Below are 20,750 nucleotides of genomic sequence, written 5' to 3'. Positions count from 1 at the left end.
ACCTTCATCTGCAAATCAGACTCACACATAAAGACGCCTTAGTGTGTGAACCCTTTTAAAGATTAGTTAATTAAACTAAATGTTCCCTGCTAGAAAACTTCATTACGCAGGCTGCATAAACTTTTATGCACCTCAGATATGTTTATGCATTTCAGCAATTCTTGAGCCAGAGTATCGTGCTGTCTCCATAAATTTCACTGTTGCCTCTGTGATAAAATGAAGTTATTCTACAAGATAAGACATGTGGTGTTGACTTAATTGCCACTTATTATCACTTACTCTCCATTATGTAGGCAAAGTCTACTGTACATGTGCTGATGAATAAATGTAGCATTTATACGGTGTGCTGTCTCAGTTCTTTTGTTAATTTGTTGTTTGTTATGTCTTTGTTTGGTTAGTCAAAAACATGTTAAAGAAATAATAGACCTTTTTCACAGCAGTGCTATCTTTGACTTTTGATGGGAATAACAAGGCTGTGAGAAATAGACGTACAGTCTCTTCAATGGGTTGTACAGTTGTTTAACCCTTAAATGCATACATTGGGTCATTCCACCCCTGTACCTCATCCATTTTTTGGGTTGTGCCCACACCTCTTTAGTATTCCTCAATATATCTCTCATAAATAGTGTAACACAAAACACAAACAAATTTTGTATATAATGGTTTATGTACCAAAAGTGTATAAGGTCTTTAGAGACCCGAGATATGTAAGAGCGTCGTTTTTTTCCCCCGCATTTCCATAAATTATATTTGTTATGATTATTTCATATCTATTTCATATCCATATGCGTGAACACTTTCATATTATACTTGTTATTTCTTACTCAAGGTGCCGCTGATGTTTCAGTGATTGATTTGATTTACATTTGACATTGCTAGCTGACATATAAAATAAACTATAGCAAGTTTAACACATGAACAGTTTGATTTGACTGTTGTCATTTGGGTGTACAACTGAAATTATGTAAGTTGTGTATCTGTTTAGACTCAATAAGTGCCTGAGAAAATACATATGTGTAACTTAGGTGTAGCTGATGTGTATCTTATGTGTAGATTATGTGTTATATGTAGCTTAATATGTGTTTGACAGCCAGTTGCATCTAATGAAATTTCAGTGTGAAAATAATTAATCCTGTTCTAGATTTGTCCTGATTTGTTGCATTATCTCTTTGATTTATGAAAAATAAAACACTATTATATACTAAAATCTGACACTATTTGTGCATTTTGTACATCCATTTTTGATAGATATAAGTGTTCTCAAAAAACACCAGTATGTAAGAGTGCTTGGTAAAATTGCCATGCATTAAAGGATTAAAGTGTTTTTGGATGATTCTGCTGACAAAATTGAACACTGAAAAAATATATTTCCAAGACATTTCAGAAGACAAAAAAATTCCAGACCACATGAGCTGTGGAAAATTTTGATGTGATCTAGGAGATTTTTGATAGCTTTTTGAAAAGATGGTAAGTATATCCCTCACAGCCACATTTTATTCCCATCAAAAATTAAATAAATAAATATGGTATTTATAAATGCCATATACCCAAATAAATATAAGTAAATTAATATATTTAAATTTGTCTAAAAATAAAAATAAATAGTGAGTGGTGCTGTGGTGGGTGTTGTTTTGTGGGTGGCATTGCTATTCGGTTGCTAAGGTGTTCTGAGTGGTTATTAATGCACTGCTATGCAGTAGCAAGTGTGTCCCCCCCCCTCCCCAACACACACACACACACACACACACACACACACAATTGATTAGAAAGCAATAGCAATAGCACACCTCACCTCAACTAGGTGGTCTTTTTGAGGTGTTTCCCATTATGATTATTATTATTTTTTTTGCACTGGAGAGCAGCGTTTTTATTATGAACTACAACTTTTAAAGAGACAGTTCACCCAAAAATGGCATTCCAGATGTGTATGACTTTCTTTATTCTGCTGAACACAAACAAAGTATTTATAAAAATAAAAACTCTGAAGGTCCAAAAATCACAGAAATCAGCATACAAGTAATCCACTCGACTCCAGTGGTTTAATCCATGTCTTCAGAAGTGATATGATAGATGTGGGTGAGAAACAAATCAATATTTAAGTCCTTTATTACTATAAATTCTCCTCCCTGCCCAGTAGGAGGCAATATGCATGAAGTATGTGAATCGCCAAAAACAAAAGAAAAAGAATGTGGAAGTGAAAGTGGAGATTTATAGTAAAAAAGGACTTAAATATTGATCTGTTTCTCACCCACACTTATCATATCACTTCAGAAGACATGGATTAAACCACTGGAGTCATATGGATTACTTTTGTGCTGCATTTATGTGCTTTTGGACCTTCAAAGTTCTGGCCACCATTCACTTGCATTGTATGCACCCACAGAGCTGAGATATTCTTCTAAAAATCTTCATTTGTGTTCAGCGGAAGAATGAAAGTCATACACATCCGAGATGGCATGAGGGTGAGTAAATGATGAGAGAATTATAATTTTGGGGTGAACTATCCTTTTTCAAAACGCGTTTCGAGACACCTGCATTCGTGGTTCCTCTTTTTTTTTTTTTTACGCTAGGACGCGTTCGGTGTGAACGCCCCTGACTGCTTTTCTTATGCACCACCACAAATGGCCAAAATCCCAAATAAATACAAATAAATATCGATAATATATAAATACCCTATTTTCCAGAACGTTTAACAGACGACATACCTGTACCACTGGAGACCCTTGTCATAGAACCTGTCAAAGAAGTGCGGCTCCGCGCCCACGGCTCTCACATCGGGGTGCACGCGCAGGAACTCCAGAAGCGCGCGCGTTCCCCCCTTTTTCACGCCGATAATAATCGCCTGGGGAAACTCTTTGGTCCCAAAGTTGTTTGACACAGACAGGTTGTTGATGGTTTCATAGCCTAAACCGCGTTGCCGTCTCTCATCTTCCCCGTCTGTCGCATCAAAGTCCAGCTGGTCGGACTCGGGGAGCTCGCGAAAGATGGAGACGTTCAAGTGCGCGTCCGGCTGAAGCTTCTTCCCTTCCTTCGGGAAAAGTTTGCTTCTAAATCTCTGATGGACGTACAGTGGAGTCGGCATGGAATCGCAGTATCCAGTGAGGCAATAGAATAAATAGGTGAATATTAGGATCATGGTAAAGAAAAAGGACACTTTGGAGTGCGCCTTCAGGTGTCCGAAGTTGAAACTCGTTGTCCAACATCCCATGAGTGTCTTTGCTTCGCACGAAATAAAATGTTAAACGGAGGAATCATGCCGTATTAAAGGTAGAAGAACAATTAGACTAAACATTTAGTGAGATTTTCTTTTCTTTCTTTTCTTTTTTTTTTTTTTTTTTTGTGACCAAATCAGCAAATCAAGTGAAGGCCATATGTCCGACTTTGTTGAATCCAAAGATAAGATGCTTCTTTTTGCCTCCTATAGTTTGACAGGTCCGTTACCTCCGGGTTTTAATATGAGTCCTTTGCCTTGAGGTCTCCCTGACGGGGTGCGCAAGGTTACCCATTCATCTCTCCCACCCGTTTTGTTGCGTATCCACGCCCTGCTTTGCGAGTTCCCACCCCTTTGCTTCGCTGCTCAAATTACTTTTATGACTTACCTACTTAAGCAGTTACAAATCCATTAATTATTGCTAAATCGTTGCTATGCAGAGAGCCTATTTCTTATGGTTAGGAAAAGAACAGGTCAAAGTTCACAGTGCATAAGAGAGGGAGTGAAATGTTATCTTTGGTATTTTTATGGCACGTACTTTCCTTGGACATAGCTGTGTGGACTGCAGCCCCCTGTCAGTACTCTTTAACCCACATATATGTACACAGATGAAGAGGTCAGTCAGTGAGCAACACCTGTTTTATAGGCCACACACTGGGGAGAGACAGTCTATGAACTGTCCCTTTACTTCAGATTTAGTAAATCAAACAGAGAAAGCACAGCGGTCGCCATGGTCAACTTTGTATTTGGCAAGGTCATTTCTATGCGGCTTGGTCTGAGGCGATTTTTGTAAAGATTGGACAGTTTCTAAGAGGAATAGCTAAAACAGTTTCCCATGAAATTCAAAATGCGAATAAACACTATAGCCGAAAATTACAAATGGGGTATCTTCAGGGGCGTGTCCAGGATTTTTTAGCCCGGGGTGGCAAAAGTTGAGTAAGGGGTTGCATCCAGTAATTTCGTTTTTTGGGGGGGCTGGTTGGGGGGTTTGCGTGATTGTCTGCGGCAGAGTTTTGTTTGATGGTGGGGTTGGGGTTGGGGTTGGGGTTGGTTGAGGGGAGGGTGAACGTTGTTATGAACCATGCGCAACATGGATGGGTTAAGTCATAGTGCATCATCTCGACTTGAGGTGGCAAAGCTCATTTTAAGGGTTGCAGCTGCCACCCCATGCCACCCTTCTGGCCCCGCCCCTGGGTATCTTTGCAATCCATATTTCCTATGGAACATAAAGAGACCAAGACAACAAGCTTTGTAAATTTTTTACAAAAGTTATATGCATACTTGTGTCAAGGATGTGACCATTTTGTTTTTTGTCCAGACATATTAAGTTAAAAATGCAATTTACACAGAATAATTACTTGAATACACCTCTTCTGTGATGAACATATTTTCAGTGACTGAGTTCAATGTAATTTTGATATTTCTTTTCTTAGGCTTAACCCTGTAAAGCCTGACATATGAAAGAATTGTCAGAAAATTATAATTAAACTCTTTTTAGTAGCATTAGACAAACTATAAAAGGAAATTGTAAAAAGTTTGGACATGCTTTTTTATGTATCATGTTTGATACGTTAGGCTTTAAAGGTCATTATCCTCCTGAGGCCCAGCAATTCCTTTTTTGTGTAGGACATTTGTTATTTAAGTTTTTGTTAGCCCATACATGCTACAGTGGTAAATCAGGAGTCCCTGGGCTTTTCAGAGATACCAAATGTTTGAGGATTTGGCCATGACAACTTCCTCTCCTTGCTCTATAAATATGGACTGAAATGTATCACAGTTCAATCCAGCACATCAAATACAATATGAATAAAATATTCTTTTTTCAATAAACAATTTTTATCATATGTATTTTATTTTATGCACCAAACACTATACTGACATTTAAAAAAGGGAAAGTGTAAAAAAATGTTGTTGGGTTGCAGGAACTTATTGTAAGATAACATCATCACAGCTTGTAATGTAAAATAATGAGATCTTTATAATGACAGAACAGGCTGAATATATGAAAATACACAGAAATATTAGTTCACACATTAAATATATCTTATAAAATGTATATGTCAGAATTTTCAAATCTCTGTGATTATTATATATATATATATATATATATATATATATATATATATATTTTTTTTTTTTTTTTTTTTTTTTTTTTGTGGTGGGCATGAATGTAATGTAATGGTGATTGAGAGACAAACCTCAAAAGCCTGTTGTATCATATTTGATGCATGGATTTCAAAGGGGGGTTTTCAATAAAATAATATACAAAAATTTAACCAAGCACAAGTTACTTATATTCAGCAAATACTCATTTTAAAATATCAATAACAGTATAAGCATTACTGCCACTTTTACTTTATTAAAATAAGCTGTCATTTATCCCAATATAAGAGTCACTTTTCACGCAAGACCGCTGCAATTTTAAATAGATCGATATAAACATTGAAACCACTTCTTTCACAAATAACCACTAGATGGTGCCATAAACATGTGAAACTTACATACCATAGATTGTTTGGCTCATCAGCTTGAACAGAGAGTAAAACAGGAGTCATCAAACATTAAAGTAAAAAAAAAAAGAAATCATGTGTAACTGTTTGGAGACAGTTAAAAAAGTCTCATTAAAAGTTGACATTCTTGAAAAAATAAATGTCGGCCTGGGTAGTACAGAATAATAATTTGTTATTATTTCTTAATAAATTTGCATTTCTGAAATTATTATCTAAAACTTTTGTCTGCCAAATCAGTCATTTGGTGCATGTAGGTTGCCATTTTGTTGTCAAGTGACAAAAAAAATAATAAAATAAAAAATACATTAAAAATCCTTTAGACCCTCAAGACTGTATGTGGAGTTTAAAAAGCAAAAAATTATATTGTGACGTTTTTATGAAAAAGCACATTTTGTTTAGGTCATATAGAGCAACCCTTAGAAAACAATATTTTTGACTAAAAAATATTTGTACCTTAAAAAATGTGTTTGAAAACATTTTTAAAATATAATGATTAAGTTGCATAAACTCTCATGCATTTAAGGTGCATAGAAAGTATTTTAATACCTTTTACATGACGGTTACACCACACGACATTTTTAAAGTCGTTAAATCTTTTTTATTTATTTTTTTTATTTTTATTTTTTTTGTAGGAAATGCTATGAATATTTTTCAAAAATGTATAAAACCAGTATGGACACAAAGATTTGACTTCTATGAACTTGACATGTATGTTTTAAACTAGATTTCTTGTTTTTATCACTTCGGACAATCTTATTTGTCAATGACCAACTTATAAAATGGATTGTATCTTCTGAACACTAGGTGACGCTGTCTTAAAACTCCTCAGGTGCCCTCAGGACATGGTGTCGATGATGCCTACCGAGTTTTGTTTCAATATGACAAAGTGTTCATCAGTTTACGTTACAGTTCAAAATGGGGGACAAGCGATACGACCGATCATGGAAAAATTGTATCATCGGATTCTGTATGACCCAAGATAGATTAGACAGATTTCAGATCAATATTTTCTTGACCCATATGTGGCGCTGTCACCAAACTAGGCATGTATCCTCAGATCATGGTCCCAGTGAAGCATACCAGGTTTTGTTTCGCTAGACCAAAGTGTTGCTGAGATACAGCCTCATTTCCTGTTTAATATCTTTGTCATAACTGTCTTCCCCCAGTAAATTTACATTTGATTTTGTTCAGACAATCTTAGAATTGAAAAGACAATCTTGACAAGACAATCCATTCTTGACAGTCTACAGTCTTGTTAACACTATAGGACAGGTGTCATTATGGTCCAGACTCTACGGAGCCTGTAGCAAGGGTTTAAAAACAACACTGCCTGACTATTGCCACTCTCTTCACCCTAAAGGAGAGGTCACTCTCTCCACAGGACCCTTATGTCAAACTCAGTATTATTTTATAATATGTGTTCATTATGCCTTTACAGTTCAGCAATATTTTATAGTTTTAGAACTAAAACCTCTTTAAAAGTGCCAAAACTGTTTCTAGAGTCACTCAAAAAAAAAAAAAAAGGATTTTTGCTGTTTGTTCAATTTACTTCATTAAACGAACTAAAGCACCATAATTCTTGAACATTTTGTCACAACTTGATTTAATTGCGTTCTATCTATTTAAATTTGTAAAATGGAAGTTTACTTAATCCATTTAAGTTAGGACTACATGAATACTTTTTGTGGTGTTAATGTAGCATTGATGAAACTGGACAGGGGATTTCCATTTCCCGGCATGTTTACATGGGATATAAATAAAATGAAATAAATAAAGTTGGACCAACATAAGAAAATGTATTAAATAAACATTTGTAAACTGAGTTTGACAAACCTAATGAAGTTGAGTTAAAACTATTATAGTACATTCATTTGACCTAATCCCACATTTTACAATTCAATTAAGTAAGGGTAATGACTTAATTTTTGTGACAGCAGTTCCAAAATGATATGGTGTTGATTGTATAAAGGCCATAACATTGTAACATTATTATTTCATTATTCATTTGAACTAAAACCAATATTTCATGTCTATTTATTTATTTGGTAAGTGGCCAAGTAATACGCAGGATAATGTACAGTGAGCCGACCATAATCGCAGAATAAACCTGTTCAGGGCAATACAAGACCTTCAGTTTCCATCAACCTGTCAGGGATTATTTTGCGATAATGACCATCTGAAGTTACATTATCCCTTACTATGTCACATTACAACAGCCAGTGATTGGCTTCTAAACAATAATGTTTTGAGAGATTGAGTTACAGCACAAGAGAGACTGTTCATCACTTAAAACAAATCTGTATCAAATAATCTAGAAAAAACTGCCAGTTTTCGAAAAGAAGAGAGAAATGGTCATGGCTACATATTTGAGGTGGACCACCAGGGAGCTGCCACCCACAAACTCGCATCATTCGCATGACTGATGACCTGCCAACCTGTCCACTCAGCGTCTTCTGTTCAAGCCAAAATTACATAATTGTCGTGTGGTGGAAATGTTGTAAAATGTCACATAAATATAATGAAAACTAAGTTAAAAACAAACCATACAATTATTTTAATACAGAATTGTATGTAGCTTCAAATAAAACTGGTTTTGAAACAATGTGAGAAATGATTTAACAGAAACATACATTTCTATACCAAACTAAGATTTTTATTCAGTTTTTTAATGGATGAGTTGGACCAGACAGTGAAGGAAAAGCAGCCAACAAGCGTCCAGCATTCATTAGAACTCCTTGAATACTGTTTAAGACTCATCCCAGGATGCACTTAATGAGTGCAGAGCTGGAATCTAGACAGAGTGGCAACTTTGAAGAAGCTTACATTTTTTGTTCACTACTTTAACATGTTAATTCAGTGCAATGAATTATATAAAAATAACGTGTTAAAAAATATATATGCAATTAATCAGGTCCCCAGACCAATATAAGGAATATTCCTACCATTGGAGCAAGTTTAGCTTGAAGTTCCACCAACATTCAGCAGGGGGCAGTAAGCGAAACTCCAGCTGTATCGGCAACGTGCAGCTGTACAGAGAACAAACCACACTCAGGCTTGATTTACACTAGCGACAGTACAAGATGAGAACATGTACTTGCGTTTAAACACAGCTGGATGGAGCGCAATTCCGAATGCAGGGATCTAAAGATGAGTATCTCTAAGTTTCAGACTACTTTTAACTTGACACAGTGGCCTAAAATGCTGTGTTTATGCCGCAATGTAACCAAAGTGAGACGCTCCAAAAGTGTCCATATGATGCACGTGTACGTTGATATTTTTCTTCCGTGGCCCACTAAAGTTATTTTCCTATAGACCATTCAAAGACATTCAGAACATTTCCTGAGTGTCAAAACAGAGACAATTTAGCAGAGACAGGCCACTTCTATTAAAATTAATGGGAGAAATTAGAATGCCCAACGGCAGCCAACGGTCAATGGATGTAGAAAAGAAGCCCCGCGCATGCACATTAGCTATACAAGATGGTAAAACTGAATTTTTTAGCATAATTTTATTTAAAGATGCAGAATTTATTATACCAGTTGTGATGGAACAACGCCCCTCCCGTGGATCATCGTCACCTGCGGTGGCTTTTTCCCATTTGGCTGCATGTGAAGGGACTCACCTGAACCCAATGGAGAGCCTCATCACAGTTGCCTTTAAACACCGAGCACGCCTCTCCTTGGGAGACCAGTCTCTACCTTCTGGTGTCTTTGCAGGTCCAGGAACAGAGCGGGAAGGTCTAGTCCAAGTTAGATGGGTCACATGACCCGCACCCCGGAACCATGGCGTGAGTTAGATGCGACGCCAGGGATTGGAGCATGCGTCGCGGCTGACGGGCCAGGCTGCCGGTCCGCTATTCCCCTCAAGTTCCGAGGCACAAGGAAGCTTGGCTGCTCGAGTGAAGCCGCAACCACATGGCCACCGGGATCCCGCCCACTTTCACCTGGAACTTCCCCTGTCTTCACTACTCTTCCTTCACATAGCCCTTTTCACCATGAAGTCCCCAGATTACCCATTGTTTTGGACATTTTGAATAAATGCCTCTCTGAGGCCTGACACCACACGACCTGTGTCCGCCTCTTGCTCACCCCACCATACAGTGTTGTCAGATTTAACTTCTTATTTGAAATATGTTCTTTTATTGTAATCTTGACCAACTGTTTTGGAGATTTCGGTCTTTCCCCATTCAAGTAGATAGGAGCTGCACTCCTAAAAAATAGCTGCCCAAACTGCCCAAGAGTGTTCCAAAGATGGCCGCCGAGTGGACTGACCTTGAAAAAGAGACTTTGTTGAGAGGATCTGGAAATACATTTGAACCGTTCTAATTCCTTTGTTTTTGATTACATTCTTGAAATGGTCTATTAAAATCATGGTTAGGTTTAGGGTTTGGGTAAGAGGTTAGACATTATTGTTAGATTTAGGTTTGGGTTCAGGTTTAAACTTCAGAAAAATCATAATAACATAATTCATTGGCTCATTTACTTTTCTCTACGGGAGTAAAAGTACGTTTTTTACAAGTCAACTCGTACAATTTCCAAGATTTCACAATCTCATACTATTATTTCAACTTGTTCTGAGACCGGGTTGCTTTATTTAGTTATTTTATTCCAAACTGGGTGGGTGACCTCATGGCGTGTCTCAATATTCAGTTAGCCGTCTTCAAAGCTATGTCCTGCAGTGGATTCTCATAAACTAGATTAAAACTCATTTAAATTCTGTCTTCAGATTGTTGAATTTGGTAGGTAACACTGGCCTGCATTGATGGTATATTGAAGGCATGCCATGATAATGAAACACATCTAATGGGCTCCATGTGAGAGAATAACTCTGGGCCATCACAGAAAGATTTGACAAGTGATTCATGACAGGGTGCTGAGGAACAGAATTTGTTTGAAATGTTTGTAGAGTTGTGGATTGGTTACCTGGTTATGTGCCATTTAGTAGATGCTTGTCATTACCGTACGCTAATTGCATGGACAGTGTTCCCTTGAGCAACCTGAGGTTAAGTGCTTTTCTCATGGGCAAAATAGCAAGTTCCTGGGTAACCTCTAACATAATCTTTTACATTTGTGAACCAGACCACAAAATAGGGGTTAGGGTAGGGTGGCCAGACGTCACGTATTTAAGCACTTTCTAGTAACCCTAAAATTTCTCTATCACCTTTGCGGCTTTCTCAGTCACGTGAATTTTCTAATCAAAGGTTGCCAAGGATACGGCTTGTAAAACCAATGCTATCCCACCATGTTTTTTTTAATGATTGGATTAAACTATTAAATAGCAATCCCATATCAATAGATTAGTTAGTGAACTTCTTGAACAGTCATTCAATTTGAAAGAGCACACAGATGAAATTGTCAAGGAAGCGTGGAACTTCAAAAAGAGTTTACATTTCTAAAAAAGGAGTCACAGACAGAGCTTAGTAAAGTGAGGTGTGAGATTTGTGGAGCTCACTTTTCCATCGCTCATGGAGGCCGCACCGACATCGCACAGCATGTTCATACAAAAAATCCTGTGGATGCTGGTAAAAGTAAGTGTGCCACATCAAGTGTTAGCGATTTTTTTGTGAAGCAAAGTTCAGAATCTGACGAGGTGCACGCAAGTGAAGGACTTTATGCTTATCATTTTGTTGTGCATGGCCATAGTTTTCGGTCAGTTGACTGCACTGCGAAAATAATCAAGAAATTGTCTGATCCGAAATTTTCTTCTGCCTGCACCAAATCTGAAATGTCATATGCAACATACTTGCTTTTGTGCGGCTGGACTATCAGAAATTACTGCAGCATGGCAACAAACGTTTCCTCTTTCTTGGTCCAGCTCTAGAAAGAATACTACACATTTTCAATGGTCTGCGTGCATACTTTCTTTCTCGAGAAAAAAGGCCAAAGTTTCTAAGAGACATTTTCAGCAATCCTTGCACTAAACTTTGGATTGGCTTCGCACTCAAGCAAACAGCCACTTTTAACCATGCACTGGAGATAGCAGAGCAAGACCACATATCAGCCACAGAAGTGGCTTTTCTCATGACCTGAGAAAAGTCTTGCAGGCCAGGCTGGAGGAATCATTCATACTCTCTGACATTAAAAAGCAGTTGGATGCCATGGAAGCTGGTGACATGCGAGTGGATGATTTCTTTTGTGCAGTGAGAAGCTTTTATTCAGCTTTGGTGGATTACCTCCAAAATTGGAGCCGCTCATTGGAGAACACAGAAAAACTTGATCGGGCCCTACTGAGAGACATCCCAGAGTAGAAAGACATTCAGAGCATCCTCAAACACGATTCGTTTGATTGACGAAATCATGCTCTTTGACGAGTGGGCTTGTGCGAAAAACATTGTCACTCATCGCATCACTAAGTAGAACATGAACAAGATGGCTGTGTCTGAGAGATGGACAGACATTTTCCGTGAGCTGGAGAGAAAGACCATCAACTTCGGAGTCTTAGCAAAGGTCGTGGAGTTTGTTTTATGCCTGCCTGAGACATCTGCATCTGTGGAGTGTGTGTTCTCATTAATGACTGCCGGATAAATCGGATAAATCTCGACTCAGTGTAACAGTCATGATGGCGTACATTTTAATTTTGGACTGGACTGCTCTGCATTTTACGATAAACTCTTGAAAGACAAGCGCACACTGAGAAAAATTGCTGCCAGCAAAAAGTACAAGGTGACAACAGTTACAGATGCGGATGCACCCTCTACTTCGCATTGATCTGCGCCTACGTAAGGATACGTCAATTTCATTTTTGCCGGGAGGGGGCTGTCCCGTTTTCCACAAGCAGGAATCTGGTCACCCTAGGTTAGGGAGCAGTTAACTAAAAGTACCGTCATTACTAACTTTACTACATTTTTCAGTAGAGAAGTTCTCTCTCATATGTTGCACAAAGAAAACCAAATAATTTAAGTGAATCAGTTCTTTTGGACAGTTCATGTAAATAAACTGGTTAAAATAAGCAGTTCCCTTTTATTTAGTGTTGGGAACTCTGAATCATTTTTGTAAGTCGGTTCTTTAGGATGGTTTATGTAAACGATCTAGTTCACATAAATGATTCACTGATTCACTTAACCCCATGCAGCCTTAAATCGGTTTTGGGTGAGAACAGACCAAAATACAACTCCTTTTTCACTATAAATCTTAACATCAGCAGCCTACTTAGCAATTATGATTTTAAGCTCGAATGAACTTCCTATAGCACCATCTAGTGCTCTGCGCATGCGTCAAGCACTAGGAAGTGTAATCAAGCTTGAAATCATGATCGTGCCTAGAGACTGCAATGGCAAGATGTACAGTGAAAAAGGAGTTACATTTTGGTCTGTTCTTACTCAAAACCAACTGTATCGCTTCAGAAGACATTGATTAAACCACTGGAGTCTTATGGGTAACTTTTATGCTGCCTTAATGTGCTTTCAAGGAGCTTCAAAAGTTTGGTCACCATTCACTTGCATTGTATGGACCTACAGAGCTGAGATATTCTTCTAAAAATCTTTGTTTGTGTTCTGCAGAAGAAAGAAAGTCATATGCATCTGGGATGGCATGAGGGTGAGTAAATGATGAGATAATTTACATTTTTGTGTGAACCATTCCTTTAACTTGATATGGCTTGTTATGCACCCCATACAAGTAATGAATAGTACAAAGCAAACAATTAGGCATATAAGGAATTAAAAACATACTGGAAGTTTTTAAGTTGGCCTGAAAGGTCCAAGAAATGTGTTAACAAATACAGTATATATTTTTTGCTTTGTAATGCTGAAATGCATCTTTTCAAAACCTGATCTGAAATCAAAATCCAAGTTTACTATTCTAAGATTACAATATTGTCTCAATACACATTTTATGCTTGCTACCCATGTCCTTAATCACCTTCAGCCATATGTGGCACACTTGTTTTCACAGCTGGGGAGTTTCTTTATTATAACATGCCCACACACTCACACAAACACACACATTTATTTTGACACTCAAACCCCATTTAATCTGGATGCTCAATCAGAAAAGGGTGAATGAGGGCAGATCGCATCACGCTAATGGTTCAAAAACAACAAATGAGCAACATTTTCCAAGGTCACCTGTGTAAGAATGCAGAGGAGCTTAAGAAGTGGTGAGAAAAGTTCAAAGCCTCCTGAACACCTGGATAATGTGATATCTTTGGGATGCCAGCTAAGGTTCACCTGGAGCAGCAAGTCAGTATAATTTCAATACCTTTAAAGGAATGTTCCGGGTTCAATACTAGTTCATCTCAATCGACAGCACGTGTGGCATAATGTTGATGACCACAAAAATAAATTTTGTTAAAATCATGTTTATACACATATTCTTTATGTCTTGTGGTTACTGTATACTATTGAAACAGTGAGTATTTTAACATTAAAAAATTGGCCCCCATTCACTTCCATTGTAAGTGCCTCACTGGAACTTCACATTTTTAATTTTTTAATTTTTTTTATTTTATGGTAATCAACATTATGCCACAAATGCTTTCGATTTCGATTTCGAAATGTCAACTGTGTGCCACTAAAAGCAAGTAAAATGTTCTTCCAGGTTTTTAAGGTTAATGGACTATTTAGTTTTAAGTCAACAAAACCTACCTACCTACCCTAAACCTTAAACCTAAACCTAACCGATAGTGTCATAAAAACAAACACAATTGCTGAAGCAACCACATTATTTTGTGATGCTTCTTTGACACTTATGGCTCATGTGTCGACTTGCAGGCTCTTTAGGATTCATACCCTGGTCCTTCACATCGCAAGTGCAACGTGCTATCTGTCGAGCTACAGTGTAACTTGATTGATTCAACTGGCGGCCCGTGGGCCAAATCCAGCCCATTTGAAATTTTCAGTAGTCCGTGTGAGGTTGTTTGTCAGTTGTCTTAGGGGCTGTTCACACCAAACGTGTTTTGTGTCACGCCATGTCTCTGTGTTTTTAGAGTGTCTTGTGCTGGAGCACCACGTTTAAGATGCTTTCAGAGGTTGCGCTACAATCATTATCAATACATTTGATGAAATGGGAAGATTACAGAACTAAAATTAGGGATGTCAGACCAGTGTGAGTTCAGAGAAACAGAAAAGTTTATTCATTAATTTGGTCAAGGAAACATTCAATTTGAAAAGTCAAAAGTTTAAATCATTGCATCTATAACAAACTTTACTGTTATTGTTTGATACATTTTTTAGTATCAATCTGATTTACTCTCTCAATTATGGACCAATTTAAAATAAATGTTTCGATTTTTTATTATTTTTTTTTTGTCTCAAGTTGTCTGTTATTTTATTTTATTTTCAGAATTTCCTGCTGGAAATGTTTTATCTTGATGTTTTATTTATATAGTGAACAAAAATGATAGGCTTACTATAACTATAATATGTGATAGAAGCCTTTCGTTAACAGAACATTCTGGCTTGGTCCTGGAGATTTTTTCCATCTGGCCCACTTGTCTATGAAGCTAAGTAGCCCTGATGTAGTTGAGTCTAATTTTGGTTTCAGGGGGTCTTTAAGAAAAGTGTGCAATAACTGTAACTGTTAGCAGCATTCACACACAAGCAATTAAAGTGAAAATAGGCTCATATTAAATATTGCATTTGCTTGCAGTGCTTGTCTGAAAAACAGAACGTCTTTGAGCGTTCCTTTCTTGGACCTCAGCACAGTGTTTGCACATGAAAGCTGAAGTGGTGGCAAAGCCTGTCTCTCTACACACATGGCAAGGAAGGCCTGTGGTTAGCCTTAAGTATAGAGAAGACATGAATTACATTACAGTGCATGGGTGTAGCAGACAAGAAAAAGAGAGGAGAAGGAGAGAAATAAAGGACACAACGCATAAAGAAAGAGACATAAAGGGATGTTTTCAGTGGGCATGTCACCTTAAAGGTAAAGTGCTTATTTTCTGCACCTCTAGTGACACCAAACATACTTGCAAACGTATTGTTTTCAAACACTGTCCAAGACTCCTCGTCTTTCAGACAAACAGATAGTCCTGCCCCAAACTCGCACCATTGGTTGTGCCAATGTTGTTATTTCTGTGCAAACAAAACAATTGCAATTCCGCTTTGTGCTACTAGTGGTGCAGAGATGATACTATTCTACTTTAACCATGTGCGACCCCGCACCCACATGCGTGGATGTTGTATTTTGGCTTCGCTATATGCAACGCATAATTTAATTTTATTTGAACCGACTGATCTCAGTTCTGAAGACTCAGTGCTGTCAGTAAATGGTTAAACTTTCGAAGTACAGAGTCATTTGACAAAACAACATGGTGCCGACCACAGCAGAGTTTGTCTTTGAGAGAAATGCCAACCAAACTGCATCTGGTAAGAAACCTAATTACGTTTTTTACATTGAAACCTACTTGAGTCAAAAGGTTAGAGTCTCTGGTTTCATCCGATATGCATTTTTCAAATTTGAGCGAATTATCGTGAAACAGCACGCTGTTAAACACAACGACCACATTCGTGGACTGTATGCTCAGTTTCAGTTAAAATATCCTCTATTCACTGGGCATTATCACACTGAGAATCAATGGATGAATCCAAAAACTGGAACATGTTGCTTTCAGAGGCTTTATATGGAGTTAGGATGAAAATAAGTTGCATTTCGTACTCTTCTGAGACCAGTGCAGACAGACAGCACACTGGAGGTTAAGTCATTCACTAAATGGGCAGCAAGGGAGCATTCTCTAGCTCTCTACGCAGCTAAATGCATTCACTCCAAACTTCCTATCAAAAGTTCAGTATCAGGCTGCAGATGATGTTTGGACGACTCAACATGTTTGGCAGACATGAGACAATGTTAATCAGTACATAGATTCAGGATTTATAATGTATAATTTTATTTTAACATGGTTGTCAGTGATTGGATGATGCTGGACATTACTTTGAATCAGAATTGCTTATGCTAATTTCTGATGTAATGTCTGTAACATCTCAAAAACATGAATAACCAACACTCCTGGAAACATAATGAACAATTTGATACAAAAAAGACTTTCAATAGCTTGTTATTATTTAAAATTTCACAACTTAGTCCTGCTGTCCACATATGAGGACATCAATTTTTAGGCAAACTGTTTGCTCTAGAATTTTTTTATTAGGTGCTACTAGTTACAAATCAAAAAGGGAAATGGAAAATGAACACAGCAGTCATACTCAGGTCTCAGGAGGTTAAGAAGCATAAAACCTTCAACAGAATGTACAGTGGAGATGAGACACAAAACATGCAAAACAGGCACAGACTGTAAACTACTTAGAAATCCCAAACTCCATTAAACTTTTATTTTATAGCAGTTAACTGTAGTAAAGTGCTTTTATTTGATCTAATAAAGCTCAGTTTGTTTTATAGCTTTCACAATAATCAAAGGATATGGCACACTGTTTCAAATATGGCACACAATTCAAAACAAAGCGCTTTTTATTAAACACCAACTTGTAGTGTTTTGAATGTTTGTTAAAGGAAGAGGATCAGGTTCCTCCTAGTTATATAGTTTTAACAGAAGCATTTTTCCTTTCGGAAGCAGATGATTTAAGGAATATTCTGGGTTCAGTACAAGTTAAGCTCAATTGATAGCACTTCTGGCATAATGTTGTTTACCACAAAACATTATTTCAACTCGTCCCCTTTTTCTTAAAAAAAGCAAAAATTGAGGTTACAATGAGGCACTCACAATGGAAGTCTATGGGGACAATTTTTGAGGGTTTAAATACAGAAATGTGAAGCTTGTAATTTTATAAAAATAATTCTTATGTTAAAACTTGTGTATTATTTGAGCTGTGAAGTTGTTTAAATCGTCATTTTTGCAGTCATTTTAGGGTTTGTTGACATCACATCATCATGGTAAGGAAGTTGAAAAATTAGCTATAACTTTACACAGAAAAGGTTTTTATCACACTAAAATCATGTTAACATACATATTGTTTATGTATTGTGGCTTTACTTTTGAAATAGTGAGTATTTTAAAGATTACAAATTGTAAGTGCCTCACTGGAACCTCGATTTAGGCTTTTTTTTTTTTTTGTGGTATCAATATTATGCCACAAATGCTGTTAATTGAGCTTAACTTGTATTAAACCTGGAATATTCCTTTAAGGTGAGGCTGAGAAGCCATTTTTAAAGGCTTAATGTGTTCATCACGGTTGCATTTTTATTCCCTGATATGCAGAAAAAAATAATTTGTTATTTTTCTTAATTTGACATGTTCAGTTTGGTCAAAGAAAATGAACAGCCATCAAAAAATATGTTTTGCCATTCTGCACCACAAAAGGTCCAACACACTGTTTTCAGACTTTATGAAGAAGAAAAAAACTATTGCCATCAATATTGATTTTATAATATGTTGAATAAATTAGAACATTCTAGGAAATTAAGTATTCTCCCACTGTGGTTTATAAGATGAATTTATGTATAAATAATTTCTAGGTGGCATTTTAGACATTGATTAATAGTATCATCTATTATCCATATTTCTGGAACCCATATGTTGTGTTTATGATAACATGTTTAATGCATGCTGACATTTTTACATACTGTAGTTATATGAATTTCATTCCATTATAATTCTAATTCCTTAAATTAACATTTTGATTACAATTCTGAAATCTATTTGCTACTCAATTCTATTGCAATGTAAGTGAATGGTGACTGAGATTCTGCCTAACATGTCCTTTTGTGTTCTGCAGAAGAAAGAAAGCCATACAGATTTGGAACAACATGAGGGTGAATAAATGATGACAAAAAGTTCATTTTTGGGTGAACTATCCCTTTAAACTAGTTTGACTCCTATTAAAAAGCACATGCAAATTATGTTCAAATTCTGAAATCTGGAATAAGCCACTTTTCCCCCAGGTTGATCAACTGTAGCAGTGTTCAGATTCAATGGCTCTGTAATGTAATGCCCTTTTGCTTATTTTCTTCTGCAGGTTAGCCATCAGCACTGCTTTGATATGATATCTGAAGCCAATGGTTCTCATTAGGACCACCCATACATGCCTGTTAGAGAGCGTGTTTTCACTGTGTGAGTGTGTGTGCTCTTTTCTGTATGCATGATAAGCAAAATCAACTATGTTGAAATTGCAGTTAATGACATTTGCCTCTTTTCCACATGACTTTATGTCTGAGATGTGCGCAACAGAAATCAAAGTGGGCCTCAGTAGCATTATTGCAGAATAAAAAGAAAAGTCTTACATTTGGTTTCACTCTCACCACTTCTAGATGCAAATGTTAACCTGCACCTGCACCTGCATAAAAGACAAGAGTTTGAGTTTATCCAACAATATGCAGGCTACAGGACATCTTTCAGACTGAAATCTATTTCCTTTTTGGCACTGTTATCGTTCTCAGAGCGCATATGCTGTATTAATTTTTGATTGTGGATCTATGCTTATTTATCTCAGATTTACATGCATGGCAGCTGCTCAGCAGATCAGACTGTTTTCACAAACATACCTGCTTTTTGAAGTACAGCACAAAAACGTATGTGTGTTTTGTGTGCGTGTATGTTGGCAGAACACGGGCGTACCTGTATTGTCCTACTGTCTATATATCTCTGATCTCTAGCTAAGTGAAGGTAGGCTTCCTTCAGCAATCTTAAAAGAACTTTGGTATTTTATGTCATAAGGCTCTTGTAAGTTTTGGAAGAGGAGAAAAGACTTCAAGTGCACATATGGCAATCTGTAGGCTTACATTTCTATCTAAGGCATTTAGAAGGTTGTGCTTAAACCAGACATCCTGCTATACTTTAGTTTTCATGGGTGAAACTGCCTTGTAAATACATGGCAAGCATGCAACTCTGCATGTTAATACAGATAAAGTCAACACAAGTTTTTTGTGTCATGATTAACATAAGTATTGTTAAAAGAGGCTTTGTGCCTGTGCCTCTGGGTTTCTGCTTTTCGACATTCTTCCTCCATGCCTTCTGTATTTTCTGTAAGTGTTGTTAGAGTTCATAAAAATGATTTATAGGGATTCGAGGAGTTACAATTAATGTTAAATAAAACGCCCACATTTTCAGAATGTTGCCATGAAAAGAATATCACAAAGTCGCATTCATTGCTGTTGAATGACATTGCACAACCTGTCATGCTCAGTAGAGAATCACTTAACACCTTTTATGTTACAGTTTCTTACAAATGGCACTCAAAGATGTCCCGCCTTGTGCTATTATGGTTATTTGTCCTGTAGTGTTGTGCCTTCTTGTCCCTAACATAGTTTATTTTTATTTTTATTGGTAAGTTAGAGACTGCTGAGATAATCTCTACAGGGGCTGCTTACTGCACTGAATTGTGGTTAGTAAAAAATAAAAGTCTTAATGCGCTATGGTGTTGCCAACAGTGCTGTTTTATTGCAAGGTTTGTTTTTTTTTTTGTACTTGTCTGTACTGCACAGGGCATGTTTCAGGGATTGTTATCAGTTCCAATGTCAGTAAAACTGTTAATGCAAGGTAGGAACTTTCATTATCAGATCAGGAACAGTATGGTTTAGACTGCCGTTTATTGAGAGGCCCCTGCACACAATGAGCAACATTTCAGTCTTGTAGTCAAGCCTGTCCTCTGCTGGCCAAAATCAAACTCTGAAATGGCAAAGAGTAGGACAGATAGTGTGGTACATGAGGGCTGGGCGATATGGTTAAAATGTACAAGTAAATAAATGAATATCGAATATCATCAAAAGGCTTGGAAGTATTGAGATATATATTTGGAGATTTTTCAGATTTTTGACAACATTCAATATATATTTCGATATTTATGTGTTTGCTTAAAGGGTGTTCCACCCCTCAGAAGACTCAAGGAACCATCATTTCAACCAAACAGCCAAACCGATACAAAATGTTTACACAAAGTTTTATTTTTTAAATCTTGTTAAAAAAAGACGTTTTCCACACTGTTTTTTCACTAAATGAACACAAGGAAGAATCTCTGATCATTTAACTATTTATACTACACTGAAAAAAAACAAAAAGATTTTGTGGTGAAGTAAATATAGCAGAAAAGATTAAGTACTTTCTACACTGAAAAAGTACGTTTAAGCGTGAACTTGAAAATA

At 37.0% G+C, this 20,750-nt stretch overlaps 1 protein-coding gene across 1 annotated transcript in view; it reads right to left on the bottom strand.

Moving 5' to 3' along the window:
• Positions 1 to 3,408, bottom strand: part of LOC127443789 (heparan sulfate glucosamine 3-O-sulfotransferase 6-like) — a 30,279-nt gene extending 26,871 nt beyond the window's left edge. Inside the window, exon 1 of the mRNA XM_051702690.1 lies at positions 2,706 to 3,408. Coding sequence (XP_051558650.1) covers positions 2,706 to 3,208 — 503 coding nt within the window. The 5' untranslated portion in view covers positions 3,209 to 3,408. The remainder of the gene's footprint in view (positions 1 to 2,705) is intronic.
• Between the last annotated feature and the right edge of the window lie 17,342 nt (positions 3,409 to 20,750).

The sequence above is a fragment of the Myxocyprinus asiaticus genome, chromosome 7 (genome assembly GCF_019703515.2).
Source record: "Myxocyprinus asiaticus isolate MX2 ecotype Aquarium Trade chromosome 7, UBuf_Myxa_2, whole genome shotgun sequence".
NCBI lineage: Eukaryota > Metazoa > Chordata > Actinopteri > Cypriniformes > Catostomidae > Myxocyprinus > Myxocyprinus asiaticus.
This window is presented reverse-complemented; position numbering and strand designations above follow the sequence as displayed.